This window comes from Molossus molossus, unplaced genomic scaffold (genome assembly GCF_014108415.1).
Source record: "Molossus molossus isolate mMolMol1 unplaced genomic scaffold, mMolMol1.p scaffold_m16_p_15, whole genome shotgun sequence".
NCBI lineage: Eukaryota > Metazoa > Chordata > Mammalia > Chiroptera > Molossidae > Molossus > Molossus molossus.
Window position 1 is genome coordinate 51,970,806 of NW_023425350.1, and position 24,469 is coordinate 51,995,274.

The 24,469-nt window shown below is 45.9% G+C and overlaps 1 protein-coding gene across 5 annotated transcripts in view; it reads right to left on the minus strand.

Annotated features, from left to right (window-relative positions):
• ADD2 (adducin 2) overlaps positions 1-24,469 on the minus strand; it is a 52,174-nt gene that overhangs the window by 14,563 nt on the left and 13,142 nt on the right. For 2 of the 5 annotated variants that reach the window (XM_036263571.1, XM_036263570.1), the window contains exons 5-10: positions 16,754-16,905; positions 15,954-16,034; positions 11,913-12,062; positions 10,195-10,338; positions 7,912-8,010; positions 3,007-3,183 (exon numbers count right to left, since the gene is read on the minus strand). In XM_036263571.1, the coding sequence (XP_036119464.1) occupies positions 3,007-3,183; positions 7,912-8,010; positions 10,195-10,338; positions 11,913-12,062; positions 15,954-16,034; positions 16,754-16,905 (803 nt within the window). The remainder of the gene's footprint in view (positions 1-3,006; positions 3,184-7,911; positions 8,011-10,194; positions 10,339-11,912; positions 12,063-15,953; positions 16,035-16,753; positions 16,906-24,469) is intronic. The other 3 variants (XM_036263572.1, XM_036263573.1, XM_036263574.1) reach the window with 3 other exon arrangements.

Consider the following 24,469-nt stretch of genomic DNA (forward strand, 5'->3'; position numbering starts at 1 on the left):
TCTAAGCGAGACCATGTCCCACAAAGGCGGACCTGAGTGTCGCTCGGTGAGAAGGAACACCTGGGACTCTCGGCGGCTGACGGAGCAGTTCCTAGCTCTGCCTGTCTTGCTCTGTTTTGCTCTTTTTGGGGTTACTAGAAAAATTGGATTTTTTTAATTGGATGTTTTAAATTACATTCAATGGCCACTGAATCTCTTCCTTTGTAAATTGTTTGTATTCCCAGTTCATTTTTCTGCTGAGATGTTTTTCTTTTTCACACTGATTTATAATATCGCTTTACATTATGTTGACTGCCACAGGTGTCAAAAATTTCCCTCCATAGTGCGTCTTTCAGCTGTGCTTATGGTGTGTGTGTGTGGGGGGGGGGGGTTAGAAAAATGCAAGTTTTGCATTTTAGTGTAATCATGGCTGTCAATATTTGCCATCATGATTCCAGACTTTCCCCCATGCTTCACAAGGTCTGCCCAGCACGACAGCATCACAAATATTAATCTATGTTTTTAATACCTGTGTGAGCTTTTTTTATGTTTTAACTTTTGTTAAATCAGGAATTTATCCTGCTGAAAGGAGTGTGGTAGCAATCCACCGGTCCTATTCTCCAGGCGGTAGTCGTCTCTCTGTCCCGCTGCCCTGTGAGATGCCGGGTTGCCCTGTGTGGTTCTCATTGTTCGGGCTCTACTTCGGGATTCTTGGGGCTGCGGCACGGATTGGCCTGGCCACCCCGCAGTACTGCTCCTCCGTCAGTTACTCAGGCTTCAGCGTGCGGCGCCGTGTGGGGACGGGTATCCCCAACTACTTTTCTTCTCTATAGGACTTCCTGGCCTTTCTGAAGTCCACCTGGAGGAACAGTTCGCGAAGTCCTTACACCTTCCCCCGTTTTTAAAGGAATTGGGTTGAGTGGATTGATTAATTTGGAAAAGTGACCTCTTTACCCTATGGAAGCTTTCTAACCAGAAATAAATTCTAGCTCTTCACTGATTTCAGGTTTTCTCTGATGTCAATTGGCTAAGCTTTATGGTTTTTCTTTAGATGGGTTCTGCTTAACGTTTTAGGATTTTGTTGCATGTGTAAACAAGATTATTTTCTCCCATAATTATATTTTCAAATATATTATATGTTAAGATACAAAAAACTACTAATTTTGTATATATTTTCATAAGTGACCACTTTAAAATGCACTCATTATTTCTTTCTTTCAGTTGACTCTTTTGGACTTTATAGGCATGTAACCATACTATCTACAAAGAAGAGTAATTTTGTTTCCTTTGCAAAATGCATGCCTCTTATTTTTATGCCTTACTGCTTTGAATTGAGTTCCAATATTAAATAAGAGTGCTGAGAGCAGGAATCATTCTTTTGTTTCAAAATTGAATAGGTTGCCTCTTGGCCTTTTGACTAAGATCAAAAATTTAATGGAAATACTTCTAGTGTTTTATCATGATGTTGGCTCATGTTTTGAAAAAAAGTATTTTAATCATGTTAAATAAGTGTCCTCCTGTCCTATTTCAGTTATTTTTATAAATTGGTACTAAATTTTTCAACTGCCTTTTGATATTTATTAAAATGATCAAAAGGTGTTTATCCTTAGACTCAGTAATCTCATGAAATGTATTTAAAAGATGTATAATATTAAAATATCTTTGAACACTAGGAATGAACCCTCACTTGGTTACTGTGGATTATTATTCTAATATTATGCTGGGTACTCTTTGCTAGTTTTCATGTGGCATTTTTCAACTTGAAGTAAGGTTTGTCTGACTGTTATAGTTGTTATGATTTGATGTCCTTTCTTTTAAAAAAATTTTTTCTTTATTGATTTTAGGGAGAGGAATATATAGAGAGAAACATCGATGAGAGAGAACATCGATTGGCTGCCTCCTGCATGCCCCCCATTGGGGATCGGGCCCACAACCTGGGCATGTGCCCTGACTGGGAATGGAACCAGCGACCTCTTGGTGCATGGGTCGATGTTCAACCACTGAGCCACACTAGTCAGGCTGTGTCCTTCTTTCTTCTTCTCTGAAACAGTATAAGTAGCATAAGAACTGTCTGTTTCTTAAAGATTTGAAAAAAAAATTTCTGTGTGAAACCCTCCGGTTCTGGTGCTTTATTTAGGCACAGACTATTCAGCACACACATGCTGCTGGGAGTTGTATTTTCATTGTGGATTGTACCTTTCATTATTATAAAGGGACCCTCGTGGTCAGCCTGGTAACAAGATGGAGATGATGAGAAGGTGCAGAAGGCAAAGATAAAAGTATTAATAACTACAATGACCTAGACACAATGAAGAGAGTCTGAAATCATAGCCGTGAAGAGGGGAAAATGAATCAAATATAGAAATGTTACAAAGACAGGTCTCATCTTTCACCACTCTGAGCAATCTAGGAAGTCAGTCTCTTCCTGCAATTAGCTCCTCATGGTATAAGCTTTCCTCTTGTTCTTGAATTGTCTCCTATTTACATATCACATCATCAACTAAATTGTTCGTTTCTAGAAGAAGGAAGAATGTCTTAAAATTATTTTGAATCCTTTAAATCCCAGTTAACTCCTGTAGCGACAATCATAACAATAGGATGCTGCTACGGTGCGGCTCACCAGGAATAAGGAAACGTGTGGTATTACGTGTTTTCTGCATTAAAGTCGTGCGATAGGAAAGGCAGAACTAACTACAAAAGAGTGAGCTGAGTCACATAGTAAGAGGGGCTCTGTGGTTCTGACTTTGATGGAATTACTACTTCTCTTACCAACCAGTGTCTTCTTGCCCTTCTCCAAAGAGCACTCTGCACGTATGATGACATCCACAGCCCTGAGCAGGGGTGGCAAAGGCCATCTCAACTACTATTACAATGACCACAAACTCTAAGTCAAGTTGCCAATCAATGAGGCTTTATCACTGTAACCATGACGTTGGCGATTCTGATGCCCACCTAACACCTCGTACTGACTGGTCCTGGCGCTGAGCCTCAACAGACTGGCCTCAAGGACAGTGGCGGGAGACTCACCAGGTTGTCCAGCATCCTCATGAGGGCCTCGAACTCGTGTTCCCCCAGCCGGCTCTTCTGTATGGGCCCGAAGGTGCTGCCAGCCCACTGCACGGAGCCCACCTCATGGGGTCGGTGCTTCTCCTGCTCTAGGAGGATGAGGTTCTCCACTCCCCCGGCACTGGACAGGGCGGACACCTGGGCAAAGAGCAGAGAGCCCTCAACTCGTGTGTGCGCACGTGCGTGTGTACACACACACCTGTGCTCTTATGTAAGCTCGCGTGTGTAACGGGAATGGGGATAAGGGGAGATCAGAAACAGAAATGGGCTAGAAAAACAAGCTGCATTCGGCCCCTTCCTCCCAGGGGAAGGGCCACCCCAAATTTATCGGGCATGCACGCACTCCAGGGAAAGAGCTATTAGCAATTTCTTCCTTAATGTCACTTCCTAGAGACTGTAGAGGACATGGTAAGTGTTAAACCTTAAGACTAAAACAATCCAGGGAACTGAAAGTGACCTGCCTGGGTTACCAGCTTCACATTGCGTTATTTCGGGGGGAGGTGGGAGCATGGGACTGAAAGACTCCACGGGGCACTAAGTCTTGTCTGTAACATTGTATTTCTTTAAGAGAAAAGGATCTGAGGTGAAGAGGCTGTTAATATTTGTTAGATCGGAGTGGTGGGCAGCCGGTATATACCATTACATTATTCTCTGCATTTTTCGGTGTGTTGGAAATATCTCCCGTTTTAAAGAAAAGTCACCCGGGAGAAGTCGGCTGGCTTCTAGGCCATGAAATATGAGTGCAGCCAGGTGGGCTGAACTAACAGGTCGAAGGAAGAATGCATCTTCCAAGGTGGGGTCAGCCGGTCGAGAACCCCAGCAGAGACAGAGGAAATGCTGACGGTGCACAGCGGGCACTGTGTAGGGACAGGCGGCTTTGGACTTGGAAGGACTGTCCCACTGTCAAGGCTCCTGGGGAGGGGATGATACGGGTGGCCGCAGGCAACAGGCTGAGGATTCGGGCAAGAGGCGTGTGTGTACAGCAGGCGATTTTAGGATGATCCTAAAAAAATTCATCGATCTAACTAAGTCCCTTCTTTTCTTTTCTTTTTTTTTTAAATTTTATTTTATTGTTGACAGTATTACAGATAGATGTCTCCCATTTTCTCCCTTTTTGCCCCCCTCCAGTCCCCCCCTACCCCACCCCAGGCCTTCCCCATGCTATTGTCTGTGTCCAGGGGTTATGTATACAGGCATATATCCCGTGGTCACCTGCTAGTACACTCTGTTTACTCCTCATGTCTGCCACTCGGATATAACTGGTTATGATTTGGCTTCCTGGGCAAGTTCAACTACAGCAAGCAGTTGAGCCAGGAGTTTCGGGCATCATCCTATTCACTATTTGATACTCCACGTAAGCCTGCTTATTACAGGGGAACAGCTCCTACTATGTGTCCCCAGAGTTGCAGCTTTTGTGACAGTTGTTGTTTTTTTTACTGAAAATGAAAGGATATACTTCAGCTTGCTGACGAACACAGGTCTATGATCCCATGAGGATCCAGACACACCCTGGAGTGTGTTAAATTCACCAGTGTAACAAATGGCCCCCTTGGAGGTCAGCCAGGCCACCTTCCCAAGGAGACCCCATCACCCTGTAGAGAGGAGAAAGCTAAAACACTAATTTTCCACGCCCTTTTTATCCAAGATTTGTGTCCAGTGGAAGGCTCTATTTTTAATCCAGGCAAAGATAGAGACCTTAGAGATCATTTATTCCATCCTCCCACCAACAGTAAGAGCCCTTGTCTGACTTCCCTAGAAGGTGGTCAGCTCCAGGCTGGGGGAGGCAGCCTACTGTACTGCTCTCCAAGTGTAAGAGGGTCACAGTGAGTTGACGACACAGATCACAGTGAGTTGACACAGATCACAGTGAGTTGAAATCTACTGGTCCCCGTTCTGCACTCTGCTGCCATGCTTGCTAATTCTGAAGTCTCTCACACCCAGCACTGAGGCTCAGGCACCCTCAGAGGTAGTGAATTCTACCTGGCTGATCAATTTACCTTGCTCCTCCTGAACCCCATCCTGTCCAGACAGGACTTCAGCCTGGGACCTGAAACCCTGACTTGAAATGCCAACTCCCTGAAGAGAGGTCCTGTCAGCTGACCTTTCCCACCAACTCTTACTGCCCAGAGGCAGTGCAATGCGGTGTAGTTTTTAAGAACACAGACTCAGGCACCAGGCTGCCTGGGTTTGAATCCTGCCTCTGCCACTTACTTACAGTGTGACGTTGGGCAGTGATTTACTCTCTGAGCCTCAGTTTTCTCATCTGTAAAGTGAAAATAGTGCTACCTACCTCATGAGGATTATTGAAGACAATATTTGTAAAGCACTTAGAATATAAGTGCCATGTAAGTATTTATGAAAAACAGAGGATGAGGTTTTACCGTGGAAGGTTGAGAAGCAATATCCCCTGAGCACTTGTCATTCACTGAGGAAGAGAACTGCCCTCACCTTCCTCCTCCCGCCTCCCTCTTCCTCCATCGGTTTCCACGGTGATGGGTAGCAGATGGAGAACTGCCTAAGCTTCTTCCATCTGCCTGTAAGCAGAGCAGGGAGCTGCTTCTCTCAGCTGGGGGTGACCCAGATTCCTGGAACCCCAGACTGATGGGGAGCAAAGCGAACATTGTCCCAAGAGAACAAAATAGGCTCTTAGTCTCGAACCACTAAAATGACCACAAACACATTTGCTTGTTTGCCAAAGTCGCTGAGGGAGAAAACTACACTCACAATGGAAAGAGAAAGTCAGTGCTGGCCATTCGACCGGAAATGACCCAACAGCATCTGCAAGCGCCCGAACCTGCCAGGATCTTCCACGCCCGGAACCTCGGGCCTAACCTTGCCGGGCTTCCTTCCCCACCTCCCAGCTTAGTGTCTCTCTCTCGAAGCCTCCCTGCTCCACCGGCTAAAAGAAGCCGCTGGAGCTTTTCTGGGGTTATGTGCCTTCATCACGATGTATTTTAACAAGGTCACATCATACAGTCTCGACTGAAAGGCAATGACAGCTGGCAGAGCCGAGAGAAGCAGCCGGCGGGCTGTCAGCGCTGCGCTTTTAGCTCCATGTTTGCTAGACGGCCATCCTGCCTCCCGTTACATTGCACAGGGCCCGCTTCTGAGGGCCTGGAGCCTCACACCAGCGTGGGGGCACACGGGCGCCTCTCTCCATGCATTCTTAGGGCCGTGCTGTCTTTGCAAAGAGATGAGAACTGTTTCTCACAGGAGTCTCTTCCTCAGAAGGAAGGTAGGGAACTCTTAGAGAGCTCGGATGTGGGGTAGGGAAAGTGGGCATATCAGAGACTCTGCCAGGTTCCCGCACCAGTCAGGGGTCAGAGCTCAGGGCCAGCATCGCTGGGTAGGGGGCAGGGAGGCCACCACATCAGAAAGGCGCCGCTTTGGTCTTACTTCCACCATCTCCTGTTCTGACCACTGTTGTTTTTGTGTTTTGTTGTTCTTCCTTTTTTTTTTTTTTTTGGAGTGGGGTCGGGAGAGAGTCTCATACCACTTCCTCTAACACCTCTTCATCACTGTCTTTAACAACTATCCTCTCAACATACGCCTTTAAAAACCACTGAGAAAGGAACCGCTTGCAAAGCCGTCACTAGCGATGCTTCTGGGATAATCCGCTTCCCTTAACTCCCAAGAGAAAGGCAGCCTTCTTCCCGGGCGCTGCTCTGCCCAGACCAGCCAGCAGAGGGCAGACGGAACCCCTCAAGAGCCTGCAGAGAGCTGACTCATCCGGGAGCAGCAAGAGTCCCCTTCTGCCCACCGAGTCCCCGAAATGGCATCAGCAACCCCTCTCCTTCGTCGGAAAGGCTGTCCTCACAAGGACTCTACAGGCTCCACTTCTGCAGGTGAGGAGACAGGGCGAGTCCCGACCCAGGGCACACGAACCAGCGCTGGGGAGGAGGGAGCCCAGCAGCTGTGCAGGGCCCCCCCACCCCGCGCACCTCTCATCTTGCCACCCTGGAAGGAGTGCGTGCTGGCTTGTCCAACACCACCGGCCTGACAAAGCGGGAGGGTATGTTTTCCTGCTGCTTCTTCACCAGCTCCGCTAGGGGTCCCGTCTCCACTAACACTCCCACCCTCCCTCCACCCTCTCACTGGTTGGGAGAACTTCATGATGGGCTCCCTGAACGTCACCTTGGGAGTCCGGTGTTTAGTCTGTCATATCAACACTCCACCTTGACCCATTTCTCTTTCTGGGTTTGACCATGTTCATGGTCTTTGCAAACTAGCCCGAGAGAGAGAGAGAGAGAGAGAGAGAGAGAGAGAGAGAGAGAGAAGGAAGAAAGGAAGGATGGGAGGAAGAAGGAAGGAAGGAAGGAAGGAAGGAAGGAAGGAAGGAAGGGAGGAAGATGGAAGGAAGGAAGGAAGGAAGGAAGGAAGGAAGGAAGGAAGGAAGGAAGGAAGGAAGGAAGATGGAAGGAAGGAAGGAAGGAAGGAAGGAAGGAAGGAAGGAAGGAAGGAAGGAAGAAAGGAAGGGAGGAAGGAAGGGAGGAAGGAAGGAAGGAAGGTCACCTACATGTGTGGTGTCTATTGGGCATAGCCAGATGTAACAGGTCTACCCCAGGCAATATATGAACATGGTAAGACCTTGTATCTGCCCTATTATGGTTTCTACTGCTGTCCAGTTGACAGCTTCCCAGTCTGGACACTGACCTCCATGAGTTGGGTGTTGGTTGTTAGACAACAGTGATATATACTTTAAAGCTACAAAACTGCTCTGAGTGTGAAACTTTAGACAAATAGAGCAGAGAAATAGGGCCTGGCTTTTGGATGACTAGACCTCCTTGAATCACAGCTAGGGAGGGGTGCTTTGCTGAGGGTCACTGTGAGAGCCACTCCCCAGAGTCCGCAGAGGAACTCGCTCACCTGTATCTCACATGCAGCCTGCAGGTGGAAGATCTTATAGAACGCCTCCTCCACGGTGTCACCTAGAGCAACCACGCCATGGTTTCTTAGCACCAGGATCTGCAGAGGAGCAAATGGCCAATTAAAACTTCAAGCCTTCTAAACCCAAGAGGGAGAGATTTTCATTTTATTCAGATCAATTTCCATATCCAATCCCAGAGCATCACCCCCCAACTCCTTGTTCCTTCTTCCAACACAAACACCCCAATATACCCCATGTGTAAAATCATGTGTGATTTTAACCCTAAGTAATCACCTATGAAATAGAAGATTTTTTGCCCTGGCTGGTTTGGCTCAGCGGTTAGAATGTCGGCCCGCAGACCAAAGAGTCGTGGGTTCGGTTCCAGCCAAGGGCACATAACTCGGTTGCAGTTTGTGCCCAACCCCTCCGGGGCCATGCAGATGGCAACCAATTGATGTGTCTCTCTCACATCGATGTTTCTCTCTCTCTCTCCTCCTCCCACACTGTCTGAAGATAAATGCAAAAATATCCTCGGGTGAGGATTTAAAAAAGAAGAAGAAGAAAGAAATAGAAGATTTTTTTTTTTTTACTACTGAAACAAAATAATTTGGTGAATTTCTTTGGGCAATGACCGGCTTTTGAGGCCTTGGAAATCTTAGTAGTCTGAAAAACTAATGTTTGAGTTAAAGTAAATGAAATTGTTTGATGTCCAACATGAGGATCCAACCTCAGAAGCAACTTCTTACCTCTGTGAGTTAGTCGACCTGGGAATCAATACCCGAGGGGTGGCCCTCTAAGAGGTGGCTCTGCAGAAACAGGCAGGGAACCCGAGTGCCTGATGGCAGGTCCCGTGACCTCTCTGGACATGGGCCTTCCTCTCCATAAACGTTCTCTCCATAAACTCAATGAGGCCCGGGCAGCTCGAAGATCCTACTATGAACGAGGCCACGGTGACCTTCTAATCTAACTCACTGTTTTTACGGTCGAGGAAATAAAAGCCTAAAGCAATGGAAAGTTTCCCAGCTATCTAGGGGCAGAATGGGAACTAGAACCCAGGTATTCTCAGTGTTAGTGCAATGTTTCTGACTCAGCCAGGGGCAGGCAGATAAAAGGAGAGAATACTCAGAAATAAATTTATCCCAAGAGTTTGACTCCCCAAGGTCCAGGTGCCTAACTTTCTTTGGTGGTTTATCCTCGAGATCTCTCTGAAACTGGCTGATGCCCCGCTGGGAGCTGGGATGCGGATCCAGGTATCAGCTCTGTCCGTGCAGACCTGGGCTCAGGTCTGATCATCACATCCTCTCTTGCTGAAAACTGTGGAGGTTTTTCCTCTCAAGTGCCAGAGAAATGGAAAGAGATGATGACTCTGGCCCACAAAAGATTTTGCTGAGAACAAATGCCCCATCTTTCAGACTCTTGTAGCAGTTCACAGAGGTAAACCTCTCGTCCCTCCCTGGGCACTGCTCGTGCGGAGAGTGTCAGGAGAGAGCGGCAGGGACTTCTCTGTGCCAGAGACCGGAAGACAGGGACTGTCAGGCGGAAATGACAGGGAGTGCCTTTTAGGATGGGAGCAGGCATCCGTCAACCCAGGTTCAGCTCCTAAACTTCCTGTACTAAGCTGACCACCCCCAATTATGTACTGTTATAAAATAGGTCTTTTGACTTTAACCAAACATTAATGAGATTCTCTTTTTCTCTACCAGGTTAGAAAAAAAAAATGATAACACTCAAGTTGGGGAGACCGCAGAGCATTCTTATATACTAAACATTGCGGGCAGAGAGAACAATTTGGCCAATGTATATTTGAATTTTAAAATGTGCACCCATAGAAGTTCACCCTCAGGAAATCATCTCAAGCATATACAAAGATTTGGTGGAAAGGGTTTTCATAACAATGTTGTTTATATCAAGAGAAAATTTGGGGAGAAAACCTTTCAATGTCCAATCATAAAGGACTTTCAGGTAAATGATGGCACAATTATTCACACAATGAGATGTAATTCAACCATTTAAAATAGTGATGCAGAAAATATTTAATAATATACGAAGGTGTTTACTGTATGTTGCTAAGGGGGACAAGGAGAATATATTTTATGATCCTAGTTTTGTGAATATGTTTAGGGTATGTACCAAAATCTAAGGGTAGTGCAAAAGAGAGAATTTTATTTCACTTTTTATGCCCAATTTCTAAATATCGTCCAATGAACATGTGTCACTTGTAATGTCGGCTTTTGACAATCCCACCCTGAAGCATCTTCCCGGAACAGAACAGCTGGGCAAACCTTGCAGGTGGGTCCAAGGCACTTCTGCAGGTTGATCCGATCCGCTTCCTGCTCCATTTCACCATTGAAGTCGTAATAGGCCATGTCCCCCACCAGCAGGGCGTTGTGGGAGACAGGCAGGAGGCCCCACTTCATGGCGGACACCTTCAGTGAGACGACGGGACGGTTAGCACCTGCAGCTCCCCCAGCACACTCCTGAGTGGCCCAGTCAGGCTCTACTCTGGGGATGGGTGTGGGGACCCTCTGACTCTCCACCTGGCTGGGGTGCTGCTCTCTGGCTGCTTCCGCTAATGTCATCCCATCATTTTTGACAGCAGCCGTGTCAATGCCTCACCTTCCCAAATTGCTGGAACGAATGCACTGGAGCGAGCTATCGCAGCTGCCCCCCCCCCCACTTGGCTCTTGTCCTAGGGCTCTGGGAGGGGGGGTGGAGTTGGCACGAGGCTGGGGTCCCCTGCAGTGGGTTGGTGAGACCTCAGCCTTGAGGTCAGTGCAGAAACAGTCCCGACTCCTCACTCACAGGGAGGCCCACTGTGAAGCCGCCTTTTACCAGCAACGGGCAGCAAGGGTGCCGGGGAACAGGGGAACCCTGCTGGGACCCCGTGCCCCACGCCCTGCCTTTTATTAAGAGCGAGGACAGGTTTAGAAGAGCCTCTTGGCCTCCTCCACTCATCTTGCCCCAGAACTAAGCCCAGGCTCTACACACTTGGCACAAAGGCATCACCCAGTCTTGGTCCAAATTCTGGAAAGTCTCAGTGCTCGTAACGATTGTGCTTTGCTGAGAAAACCACAGGCCAGTGACAAGTCTGCACTGTCCCTGTGGGTGTGTGGCCTGCGGGGGCGGATAGGATGGGGTAAAGGTTGAGACAACTAGAACTGGTTGTCTGCTGTCTTTTCCAGTGATGTCCCAGTGTCTTAGGCACACATGGGGAAATCCAGAGGCCCTGAGGGGACAACCTGCTCCTTGGGGGTCTTTGCTCAACTCTCTTCCCGTTTTCCTTGCCCCAGCCCTAGATCTCAGCCCATCTGGCCTATGAGAAGTGGGCAAGTCCAGGTTCCCAACATCTTCTATCAAGATCTCTCCCGATCAGAGCCTGGGCTGGGGAAAGGGAGGTAGGCAGGCGCCAGCCTTCGGTCCAAGAGGACAGCCCCGAGCAGACAGACTAAAGAGGTGCCATCACCTGGGTACATGGTGCCAGTCTGTGTATGTGGCAGATTGGGGGGTGTAGCAGGGCAAACATTACACATTTTTACCTTCTCTCCCCAAACCAAGACTTCTGTAGTTAGAAAAGTGGGGAGGAGCCCAGCCGGTGTGGCTCAGTGGTTGAGGGTCGACCCTTGCACCAAGAGGTGGTTGGTTCGATTCCCGGTCAGGGCACATGCCCAGGTGTGGGCCTGATCCCCAGTGGGGGGCATGCAGAGATGGCCATTCAATGTTCTCTCTCATCGATATTTCTATCTCTCTCTCTCTCTTTCCCTTCCTCTCTCTCTAAAATCAATAAAGAAAAAAATTAAAGTGGAGAGGATTAGGGTCCCCACATTGGGTGTTCCCTCTCCTTACTTTGGCGTGAGTTCCAGGAAATCTTTCCAGAACTGTTTCAGTGATGAGACTGTTACTAGCTTGGGGTCTTGTGTCTTTCCTTGGGGGCACCTCAGAGAAGCAGGCAATGTGGGTCTGTGCCGCCCGGGAGTGAAATGCTGGCTGAGCCGACACTCACCGCGGCCGTGGCCGGCGTGTGCAGATGGATGCTGCAGCGCACGTCGGGCCTGGCTGCGTAGATGGCCGCGTGCAGGCAGAAGCCCGTGGTGTCCACTGGGAAGCAGCTGCTGCCCTTCTCCACCACCTCTCCCAGGATGTTCACCTTGATCTGGCCGGGGAAGGAGAGATTTACAGCCACAGGACAAGCAGAGGCCTCACCACCCCTCCAGTAGTGGCCAGCATAGGCTACCCACTGGTATTCAATCATTCACCACACCTGAGCAATGGCTGTGCTTGGTACTGGGAAGGAAAGAGACCCAGCTCCTGTCCTCAGGGAGTGTCCAGGCTAACGGGGGGCACAGGGGTCATAATCCAGCATGAAAAGTGCTACAGCAGAGTTTCAGACTTGACTGTGCCTCAGAACCACCTGGAGACCCTGTCCAAGTGTAGGTTCTGATCAGCAGGCCAAGAAGGGGCCTGAGAGCCTGCCTTTAACGAGCCCCAAGTGACTCGCAGGCTGCTGGGCTGCAGACCACACTGCGCAGCCAGGTCTGGACCAGAGTCGTCCGTCAAATTCTCCAAAAGCAGCTGGGCAGAGTCTTTGTTCCTGGTGAAATGGGGGATCAGAGATGCCTTCCCAGGAGAGTAATAGCTCAGCTGTGCCCTTTCTTTTTTTGTTGTTTATTTTTTCTTTTTAAATTAAAAAAAAAAAAATTATTGAATTGATTGGGGTGACATTGCTTAATAAAATTACATGTTTCCCATACACAATTATATAATACATCATCTGTATATTGTATTGTGTTCATCACCCAGGGACAAGTCTCCTTCCATTACCATCACCTTTTCTTTTTTTCTTTTTCTTTTATATATTTTAAAACATCTCATACAAAGGTAAAGAGAACAGTATAATAAATGTTTACTTACCAATCACCCAAAAGCTAGGTCTTAAAGGGCAAGTAGAAAGTAGTCACTAGTTTTATAATCAGCTTTGACTCCGAGGGACTAGTAGGGGTCATGGTTAAAAATCATAGGCTGCTGTGTGTGTGTGTGAGTGTGTGTGTGTGTGTGTGTGTGAGTGTGTATGCACATGCATGCCCATGTACAATTGCCAATGGCTCTGGCTGGCCTGGCACACACTTAGGCTGTGGTGTCCCTTGCTTAACACAAACAAGCTCTTAGAACATCACCATCAGAGAAGGTCACTTTTGCCTGTGACTGCTCCTTAATCATGTCTAAGCACAAACATGACCGACATCACCCTCCTGGCTAACAGGAGGCCCTGGAGCTTCTTTACCGATGGCGGCTTCAACCTTCTCCATTCCTCCCACACCCTGCCCCTCCCCCTCTCACAGGCTCGCCCCTGCATCTGACAGTGTAGATCTGCATCTACCAGCCAAGGCAGCACCTCCTTCTCAGAACACTCCCCAAATCCCCCGACACAATCCCAAACCCTGAAATGAGTCCCCTCCTGACACCCTCTTACTGAACATGCCCCCTGGTCCCCAGCAGCTGGTAGTTAGCTAACTCATTGACGACAGGTGTTCCTGGCATTGTTAACAAACTAGATTTTAGTTTCTAAACATCATGACAACTTTTCCCTTAGAAGTGTACCACCACGACATTCTGAAGGCAGCACACTGGGCAGTTCCAGAAGGCCCAGCGGACAAGACAGTACCAAAGGAAGGGACAGACTCAGCTGGGGAAGAAATCGGCCACTGACATCCTTTGTTTACGCAGAAGCATCAGGATGACGTTCAACAAATCCCTCTTACAAAATTCTATGTTAAGTGAGATTCACGGAATGAACATGACTTCAAAGTGGCTGACCTCTGGAAGTGGTAGCCACTGTCCCACCTCAGGTATCTCAAACCTGTACGTGTTTAGTGCTGCCGCTGGTTCCCCTTCAGCCCAGATCGCCCACTTCCTCAGATGTGTGGCCTGCTCAGAGTTCCCTGTCTGGGATGGTCTCTCTCTGATCTCACACAATCCTTATCTTAGCCTTGAATGTGTGATCTGTTGCACTTAAGAATCTCTACAGCCTTGCCCTGGCTGGGTTGCTCAGTGGGTTGGAGTGTCGTCCTGTACACTAAAATGTTGTGGGTTCGATTCCCAGTCAGGGTATGTACCTGGCTTGCAGGTTCAATCCCTGATTGCGGTGTGTACAGGAGGCAACCGGTTGATGTTTCTCCCTCTCTCTCCCTTCCTTGTTCTCTAAAACCAATAAAAACATATCCTCAGGTAAGAATTTAAGAGAGAGAGAGAGAGAATCTCTACAGCTTAATAGAACAGCCACGATCCCACAGTGCCTCTGTTCCAATGAGAACAGCCCCCTTGGGGCACAAGGCTTGGTATGTGGATGCCTCCATTGAGCAAACCTGAAAAACAAGCCAGTGGAGCACAGGTTGGTTTCCACCCTCTCTCCTTCCCTCACCAGCCAGGCTCCCTTGTGCACAAGCTGCACAACCATACACAACCGCACGGAGTCTACACACACACCTGATCATCTCATGCCCACGACTCTCAAACCTGTATCTCTACACCATATCTTTCTGAACCTAGGATAACCAAATGCCAACTGACTTCTTTCCTGAGCATCCTACCAGCTCTTCAAACTCAACCCCACATCCCCGACCCCAGCTCGCCAGGCCCACTAAGGCTGCTGGCCCAGAATTTCCTTCCTGGCAGAACAGAACAGCCCCGACCAGTTGTCGCGTGTTGATTTGCCTCTACACAGTGGTCAGAGGGCAATTTCTACAATGGAAATCTGACTGCACCACTCACCTGCTGACAGTGCTTCAGAGGTTCTGTGTGCCCAGCAGAATAAAGCCAAACTCCATAATAGACTTGCTGTCTCATTTATCATCTGGTCCCTATCACCTCCCCAGCCTCACCTCCAGACACTGACTATGGGGGCCAGACTCAGCCATGCACCTGTCTTCCCAAGTGCACTGGGACCTGGTATGCATTTGGGCTTGGTGCAAGCTGTCTTCCTGCTGAGGACATGGGCACCTCTGTCCAGTCTTTCCCTGCTGCCCTGGTCTAAGTCTGCTTATCCCTAGTGAGCTCCTGAGGACTCTATTCCTTCATCACCATTTCAACCTAGAAGCTCCCCCTTTGCCCCCTCTCCCTCCTACAGCACCCAGGAGCCCACACCCCTTCCCTAGACTCGCAAGCTTACTAGGTCTCTATCAGAGCACTCTTCAGCTGGAGTTTAATCCCTGGTTGCCCAACCATGAACGCCAAAGACAGAGCCTGTGCTGACCTTGTGTCTGTGGTCCCTGTCTGACTCTCCCATGACCTCCTTGGGTGGCCCTGTGCAAATCCCTCCCCCTCACCGGCACCAGTGTCCCCTCCTGCCTGGAAGGTGGTCTTGGCAGTCCTCGGGGCCTGGCCCTGCCCAGAGATTCTGTGACTTTGTCAGCCTACCCTTTATACTGAGTACCTGGATTCAACATCTGAGTGTCTGCAGCCTGGCGGAAGCCCCTGAGGTGGCACCGTCCTCTCCCAGGTGTGACAGCCGCTACGACAGCTATAGCCCACGCATCTGAGAAACACGGGGCCTCCTCTGCTTCTAGGCAGTCCTTTCTACTGCTTTCCTCCTCACACCCAGACATCTTCCTTGATTGAAACCAGCTTCTGGCAGTTTCTCCCTACCACACCTAAAGGAGAGGAGAACTGAAAGGGGTCCCAGAAGCTATCTCTAATGGCAGTCTTGCATTGTTTGGGGACAAAGCACTGGCTGCCATTCGCACGTGTCCCCCATCCAGAAAGGCCTCCCCACTGCCAGGCTTTGTGGTCCAACCCCAGGCTCAGAGGACCAGGCCCCTCTCTTCTCCCTCCTGCTGCGCTTGCTGCCACACCTCACATTTGGACTCCTGGTGGCATCATGCTCTGGGCACTCAGTTTGGGCGTCCATGTGTCCTCTTGTCCCACCAGATTGGAGGCCCCACAAGGGACAGCACAGCAGCGGTGAATCGGGAGGTGGCCTATCACAGTAGGAGCACGGGGGTGCTGTCATTGCCATAGGAACGAGCAGTGGGCCGGGGACTGTACTCACCAGGCTGGATGCCGTGACTTCACTGCAAGAAACTCCCTTAGGGCTAATGAGGAAGTGGTCCTGCTCCTTGCTGACTCTCATCTGAAGGAAAGATGTGTGTTCTCAGTGGCAAGAAGGCAGGGGTCATTTCCAAGGACATTCGGCTTGAATCCCCTATTCTCCTGAATCTGCCAGTCCCAAATCCTCCTCTTAAGAATCGGTATCTCCCCATCCCCCACTTCAAGCCATGAGAGATGGAGAGAACTTGGCCTCTATTTGGAACTAAAGAAATGGAGCTCCGCCCTGGCTGGTTTGGCTCAGTGGTTAGAGCGTTGGCCTGCGGTCCAGAGAGACCCGGGTTCGGTTCCCGCTAAGGGCATGTACCTCCGTTGCAGTTTGTCCCCGGCCCTGTTTGGGTCGTGTGGGTGGCAGCCACTTGATGTGTTCCTTTCACGTCAATGTTTTTCTCTCTGTCTCTCTCTCCCTCCCACTCTATCTGAACAAAAAATGGAAAAATGTCCTTGGGTGAGGATAAAAAAAAAAGAAAAGAAAGAAAAGAAATGGTGCTCCAAGGAGAATCTCTTGAGGGTCAAGGGTAGCCCTGGAAGTAGGGCCCAGGAGTTCCCAGCTCCTCTCCAGAGAAATGTTCATTGGCCAGGTTATTTCAAGTGTCCACAGTGGTTAGAAACCTTGGAAGGACTCAGCATTTGACCAAAGGCTACCAGCAGTGGTATGGCCACACCAACAGACAGGAGCCCTCCCTTTGGATTTTTAGGGGGCCACACACTGTACCCCACTCCACTCCAAGATGCTGTCCTCACCGTGACATAGGTGTCGCTCAGCTGGGCCCAGCCGTAGAGGTCCAGGAGCCGGTAGACACTGCTGATCTTGCACCGCATGAGCCGCTCCCCCTTGGCCAGATTCAGGGAGTCCGCCGTGTGGAGGTCATTGATGGGCGTCATCACGGAGAAGTCTGCAGGCGGAGAGGCGGGGACAGGGCAGCTCTCAGGGTCAGGGGGTCCCATCTGCCCCCCTCCTTGCCCTAGTCCTCTCCAAATTCTCACTGGCACTACAACTGCATGAGAGACTTCAACAGGCAGGGAAGTCAACATTTTTCCACCTGTACCCAGGGGGAGAAAATCCAAATATCCTCTGTTTATTTGAGTAAGAATGGCATTGTTTTTGGTCAAAAACCACGACAAGGCTTAAGATCACAGATGAAGGGTTCCCAGAAAGCCAAGCTTTCCATAAATCCTAAAGATGGACATTAAATAAAAGCAAGAATAAGTTTCTGAGTGCAAGTATGGGTATATTTCATCAGTCAGTTTTCATGAAGAGGTTATTAATTATTAGACCCATTAATCGTACTGTTTTAACTATACCATGTGATAACTTTTCCTCTGATTTGGAAACGCGGCAAATAGAACCCCAAAGTCAGCCAGGAAGTAAATTCCTCAACTTTTTCTGACAAGTCATAAACTTCTAGAAGCTAGTGTGGCTGTGGTCGGCTTCAGGCCTCATGTGCTCCCCTCTAGACGTGAGTCCCTTGGTTCTTTATGGCTTCTGTTTGGGAATTCTGGGCGCTGTGGAAGGATTTGGAAATGGACCTAGAAGGTTTGCTGGTCTTGTCCTCAGGGCACCCAAAGGGTCTAGGAGTTGACAGCAGCCTGTCCCATTAACCACGATGATTGCTGCCCGCAGGCCTCAAGAAGGCAGAAGAGGGCACCGAGCCCCAGCACTCCGGTTTTTCGGTGTCTAGGAACCAGTAAGAGAACCAATAGGAAAGTGTTCCAGCCTAAACCAGTGTCCGGCTGGGAGCCTCCTGATGCTGCCTCTCCCAGCATCTCATTAAAAACTTTAAAGGATTAAAATGCTCTTCGGGTCCAGCCAGTGTGGCTCAGAAGATCGAGCGTTGTCCCATGGACTGAGAGGTCTGGGTTTGATTCCTGGTCAGGGCACATGCCCAGGTTGCGGGCTCGATCCTCAGTGGGGGGGCGTGCAGGAGACAGCCAACTGATGTTTCTATCTCTCTCTCCCTTCCTCTCTAAATAATCAATAGAAACATATAAAATACATAAATAAAATGCTCTTTGGACATTCCTGCCATCTCTATAAACCTCGCTGCTACACGTTGTGACATACGTACATCCTGGACCAGCTGTGCCTTTAGTTGAAATAATGAGATAGCACGCAGGCAGAGCAAGACTTGAACACCCATGTCAGGAAAACGCGGCCAAAGGGCCTGTGCTTACCGGGAGGACACCTCCAGGGCAGGTGTCCAGTAAATGTAGCTGACAGGGGCAGAAGTGATCCAAAGATCCAGCTCAGCAGGCAAGAGGAGCAATAACAAAACTCCAAGGTCAATCATTTCTAATTCTAATGGACCAGTCTGGGATCCCTTCCTCCTCCCTGTGCGTCACCCTGACAAGAAATTACCTCTTTCTTTCTCCCCAGGCAGCAAGAAGGGAGGCACATCAAAAGCAGAAGGCCCCCAGACAGAGCCAGGTTGGGAAGGCATTATTGTTGGGAGAGTCTTCAGATACAGAGTTCTTTGAATCCTTCTCTTACAAATAACTATGGAATCCCAGTAATACTCAAGAGGTCAGAATAGGTCTTAAACCCCACCCATGGTACCCTCCGCATCCTGTATCAGAGGCCCCACCACCTCTCTGTGCCAATTTCGACCTACAGGCATGAGGGCAGGAGAAGAGACAGAGGACCCCACGGGAGTCCCATCCTCTGCTCTCAGGTTATTAATTTTTAAAAAATGCTCATTCTGACCAGCCTAACAAAAGTTAGGATGGCTGCCTGGCCGGTGTGGCTCAGTGGTTCGAGTGTCGTCCCATGGACTGAGAGGTCTCGGTTTGATTCCTGGTCAGCACACATGCCTGGGTTTTGGGCTCCATCCCCAGCAGGGGGGGTGCAGGAGGCAGGGATTGATGCTTCTCTTTCACATCAATGTTTCTATCTCTTTCTCCCTTCCTCTATCTCTAAAAAATCAATACAAAACATTTTTTTAAAAAGTTAGGATGGCTGAATACCAGGTTTATGACTCAGATCTAACTGATCCATTTATTCAAACTATTAATTAAACACAGAAAAAGATGAAAGTCCATCAAACTCCCTGAAAGCTAAAACTAAAGGACACATTATGGAAGGAAGGAAGGAAGGAAGGAAGGAAGGAAGGAAGGAAGGAAGGAAGGAAGGAAGGAAGGAAATTCTAAGGCAAATGGAGCTGGACAAAGAACAACCTCTCTGGACTTGAACTCATGACATTGTGACTTCCCCTCTCCACATTCCCTGACTCAGACACCCTGGATGAGCACTAATCAAATTTCCAGTCGTCCAGCTGTCTTCCTGACAGATGCTGGTCAGTGAGAGAATGGGAATGCTGGTCAGCCCTGTTTCTCTCTCAAATGGAAGAGTATAAGGACAGAGACATGAAAACAATGAGCGAGAATATGATAGATATGGGAGACAGATATCAAAGAGCCAGCATATAGATAATCAGTATTGATCTAAGAGAAGAAAACTTCTGGACTGAAAAACAACCTATGTGTATACATTCTAATGATGTACTGCAATCCGGGAAAGGTGGCAGGAGGGGTGGGGTGGGGGAATCCATTGTAAAAAGCAGTCCACAGTTATATGTTTCCTAACACCATTTCTGAAGTACAAGGATTAGGGGGGAAATCCACAAACATCTAGAAAAAAATTCTGGTTACCTACAAAAGACCAAAAAATAGGTTGTTTCAGATTTCTCTACTAGAGCAATAGATGCCAGAAGACCATGCTCTAGGAGGTTTACAAAAAACAAACACTAAAATAAAGTAACATAAGGCTGGTTAAAACAAAAGAATCATCAAAAGTATGCCAAGCTAACCAATGGACATAGACAACAATGCTGGGAGCGGGGCATGGGTGGGGGCGGAGCTGGGGATTGGGAGGAGGGTGTCATTGGGGGGGAAAGGAGAAACATCTGTAACAAGAATAAATTAATTAATTTTTAAAAAGTATGCCAGGCAAATATAAACAAAAAATTAAACAGAGGTCATGATATTATCAAAGTAGAAGTTAGGGAAAATAATATTCTTTTGGACAGAGGGCCATTTTGTAGGTCACTTTACATGGATTAAAGGTTTAATCCAAAATGAGCCCTTAGGTATAAAGAACACTTAGGGTTTCAATAACATTTCATCAAGATATCCAAAGCAAAAGCTACCAGGAAAACAAATAGAAATGAACAAAATTCAAATACAGTGGAAGACATAACACAACTCTCATTTATTACAACATAAAAACAAATATATGAAGATACAGATTAAATACTATGCCCTAGATGTAGAGTTCATACCTATATATCATTTTTAAATGATATTATTAGGCCACACAAAAAAAATCTCAATAAAGTCCCAACACAGACATTAAATAGGCCACATTTTCTAAACATAATACAATAAAATTAGACATTATCAACAAAAGAATGCAAATTCAACCATTTGAAAATGAGAAAATACACTTCCAGAGAGCTCTTAGAATAAAAATAAAATTAAAACAGCCATCTCCTAACTAGAAATTAGTGATAAAAGAAATACAATGTGTCAAAATTCATGGGGTAAGACCAAATTTATACTCAGAGCAAAAAATTCATAGCCTTAAATATCTTTATTATTGACTTAAACATGAAAAGAAATCACCCATTATTCTTCTCTAGGAAAAAATTATTAACAGCAAAATAATCCAAAAGAAGGTTATGGAAAAGAATGAGTGAATATAAAAACAAAAGCAAAATTGGGAACAAGAAAATTAGTAGAACCTATATGAAATCTAAGAATTGGCTTATGTGAGAAGATCTAGAAATAAATTAATATCTGGCTTGGCCAATAAAGAGAAAGTGGGAATACACACCACCAGGAGTGAGACGGGAAGTCATCTCATTCCCAGCAGAAAGTTTAAATGATAAAAATAATATTGTAAGTCACTATAATTTTGAAAAGCTCCACAAAATGGATTTATACAAAATATATGACCAAAATTTACTCAAGAACCAGCAAAATAGATTTTTTAAAAATCATAGATAAAACTGAGAAAAAAAAAGTTCATCAAAAATATTCCAGATCTAGATGGCTTTTATTAAATTTTTAATAAATCTCCAACGAACAGAGACTTCTCATTTTATTTAAACTCCATTAGGACAAAGAAAATAGAGATTGCCCAAAAAGTAAACTGCTGACCAATCTAATGTGTGAGTACGGATGCAAAAGTCCTTGATAAAAGTCTAGTAAATCACCGGGTCAGTGTGGCTCAGTGGTTGAGTGTTGACCCATAGGTATAAAGAACCAAGAGGTCACCGGTTCGATTCTCAGTCAGGGCACATGCCGAGGTTGTGGGCCAAATCCCCAGTGGGGGGCATGCAGAAGGCAGCCAATCTATATTCTCTCTCATCAATGTTTCTCTTTCTTTCTCTCTCTCTCTAAAATCAATAAAGAGAAAAAAAATTTAAAACAAGTTTAGCAAATCAAATCCAGAAGTCTTTTTAAAATAATGCATCAAGACCAGGAATTATTTGTTTCAGCAATGAAAAAAGAGTTCAATATATAGAAATCTATTAATATAATTCATCTTATCAATAGTTCAAGGAAAGAAAAATCAATAGACGCCTAAAAGCATTTTATAAAATTCAACATCCATTGCTGAGAAAAACCCATATTAAACCAGAATAAAAAGATATTTCCTGAATGTAATAAAGAACAACTATCTCAAACTCTTGTGGTAAAAGAATTTCCATTAAAGTCAGAGAATCAAGACCAGGAAGATTACTCTGTAGCCTATTACTGAACATTGTTCTGAGAGTTCTAACAGATGCAATGAAAAAAACTGAAACTATAAACCAAAGAGTAGATGTTGGAATAAGGGATGCAAAATGACCATTATTTGCAAATTATGTTATTTTTCTATATACAAAAAACAAAGAATTGAATGAGAAGATATTAAAATTTAAGAGTTTGATAAGGGGCTAGTTTACATATATATATAAAATCAATGATTTCCTTAGATTACAGAAAACACCAGAAAAAAAATTAAGTGAAGAAAGAATCATTTAAAATAACAAAATTACATAAAATTTTCAGGATAAACGTAACAGGAAATTAGTAGGGACTATTGAAAATAACTCCTAAATTTTTTCTGATGGACATTAAAGAAAAAGTACATGGAGGGACCTTGAAAGTATCATCCTAAGTGAAACAAGCCAAACAGAGAAAGACAAGTTTCATATGATCTCACTTATTTGTGGAATATAATGAACATACAGTCTGAGGAATGGGGTAGTCCCAGAGACGCGGAAGTGGGGTACAGACTGACAATCCCCTAAAGAGGGGGGAGGTGGGGGAGAGATAAACCACAGAACTTATATGCATGTATGCATGAACAGTGGACATGGACAACAATCTGGGGAAAGGGCAGGGAGGGGGGGGGGAGGGGGGAATCAGTGGGGGAAAAAGGAGAAACATCTGTAACAAAAATTAATTAATTAAAAAAAAAGGAGTATTTTATAACAAAAAAAGAAAAAGTAAATAAATAGAAGACATACATCATTTATGAAAAGATTTAAAATTCATTCATGTAAACATTTTTTAAGCACCTACTGTGTTCCAGACCCTTTTCTAAGTCCAGGACACTATTCTAGGATATAGCAGGGGACAAAACATAAATACCTTTTCCCCTGTGGAGCTTGCATTCTAATACAAAACTGTAAAGTAAATAATTCTCCACCAATTTAATCTATCCATTTAATGTAATCAAATCAAAATCCCAAGAGGAATTTTTTGAGGTGAAGGAAAGACTTGACAAAATACTTCTAAAGTTATTTTAAGGAATCAACTTTTACAAATAGTTGAAAAAAAATTAGCACATGAATAATTAAGGGTATTTTATCCGATGATAAACCACAGGAAGATGTTCTTAAGCATGCAATCAAAAGTGAAAAATAACAATGGATTCAACTACATGGAAATTAAAGTTCAAAAAGACAAAAACATCATGAACAAAATTAAAAGGCAAGCAAGACACTGGAGAAAACTGAAATATACTTGACAGATAACAGAGAAATAGTCTGACTTTATAAAGACTTGAAAATTTATGAGAAAAGAATATATGAGTAGGAAAATTGGCAAAGGATGTTACAGGCAATTTAGTACAAAAAGAAAACCGTGTCCAATAAGTATATGAAAATATATCCAACCTCATTAGCAATTGCATGTTAAAATACAAAGTACTTTTCCTCACCTGTCAAATCATGAGGATGAAACAAATGGTAACACATACTTTGGATCAGGGTGGAGTAAATGGGCACTCGAGTGCATGGCTGCTGCGAATGTAAATTGGTTCCATCTTTCCCCAGGGTAATTTGGTAATTATGCATCAAAGTCTTTCTTTCTTTCTTTCTTTCTTTCTTTCTTTCTTTCTTTATTTATTTATTTATTTTCTTTATTGATTTTAGAGAGAGAGATAGAAACATTGATGAGAGAGAACATCAATTGGCCACCTCCTGCATGCCCACCACTGGGGATCTGGCCCATAAACTGGGCATGTGCCCTGACCAGGAATCGAACTGGTGACCTCTTGGTGCATGGGTCGGCACTCAACCACCGACTCACTCCAACCGGGCTGCATTAAAGTCTTTAAAACATGCATATACTTCAATCTAGCAATTCTGTTTCTAGTGATTTATCTTAATAGTCATAGATGTAATCAGATTTATTTATAAAATTGTTTATTGCATTGTTTGCTCATAATAGCAAAAAATTATAAACAACCTAAATGTCTAAAAAACAGGAAATTGATTAAACGATGATGTATTTAGCCATGCCAAAGAATAGCATATATCTACTCAAAGTTACATTATAGAACCATAATTTATTATGTGAAAAGTAGTCAAGACATATTAAGGCTATTAAATGTGTATGGACAATGTAATCCCACTTTGTTTGATTAATCTATATACATTAAGAGAAAAAAAAAGGCTGAAAAGCTATATATCAAAATGTTGATAACAGTAGTTTCTTGATTAGAAGAACAAGGACAGCAATTTCCCTTTCTAGAATATTTTCCTAATTTCCACCATAATCCTGTATTCATCATGTTGAGGGGAAGTATTTTTTGATGTTTGTTTCTCAAAGGTTATAGGCAGAGTTTCAGAGCAGGAAGATGAGTTCATGCCCAGCCCTGGCTGCCGCTGGCCCTGGTCTGTAGTCAAGTTGGCCTTTCCACTGGGGCCTGGAGACACTGGCTTCAGTGGCCTCCTCCCATCCCCCAACTCCATCTCCCAAGGTAATGGCTCCCGGGGATTAGGGAAGAGCAGCCTTGAGTCAGGGAATGCTGTTAGCGCAGAAAGATTTTTCTTCCGTTCTGTACCCATAGCTAAAGTTATCAGGGAGCAGAATCCTCACTCTCCACTTCCTGGGCCTTCAAGCAGAGGTCATGTGAGGAGCCTAGAGTTGCAAAGCTCTTCCCTTCATGCTAACCCACTAATGAGA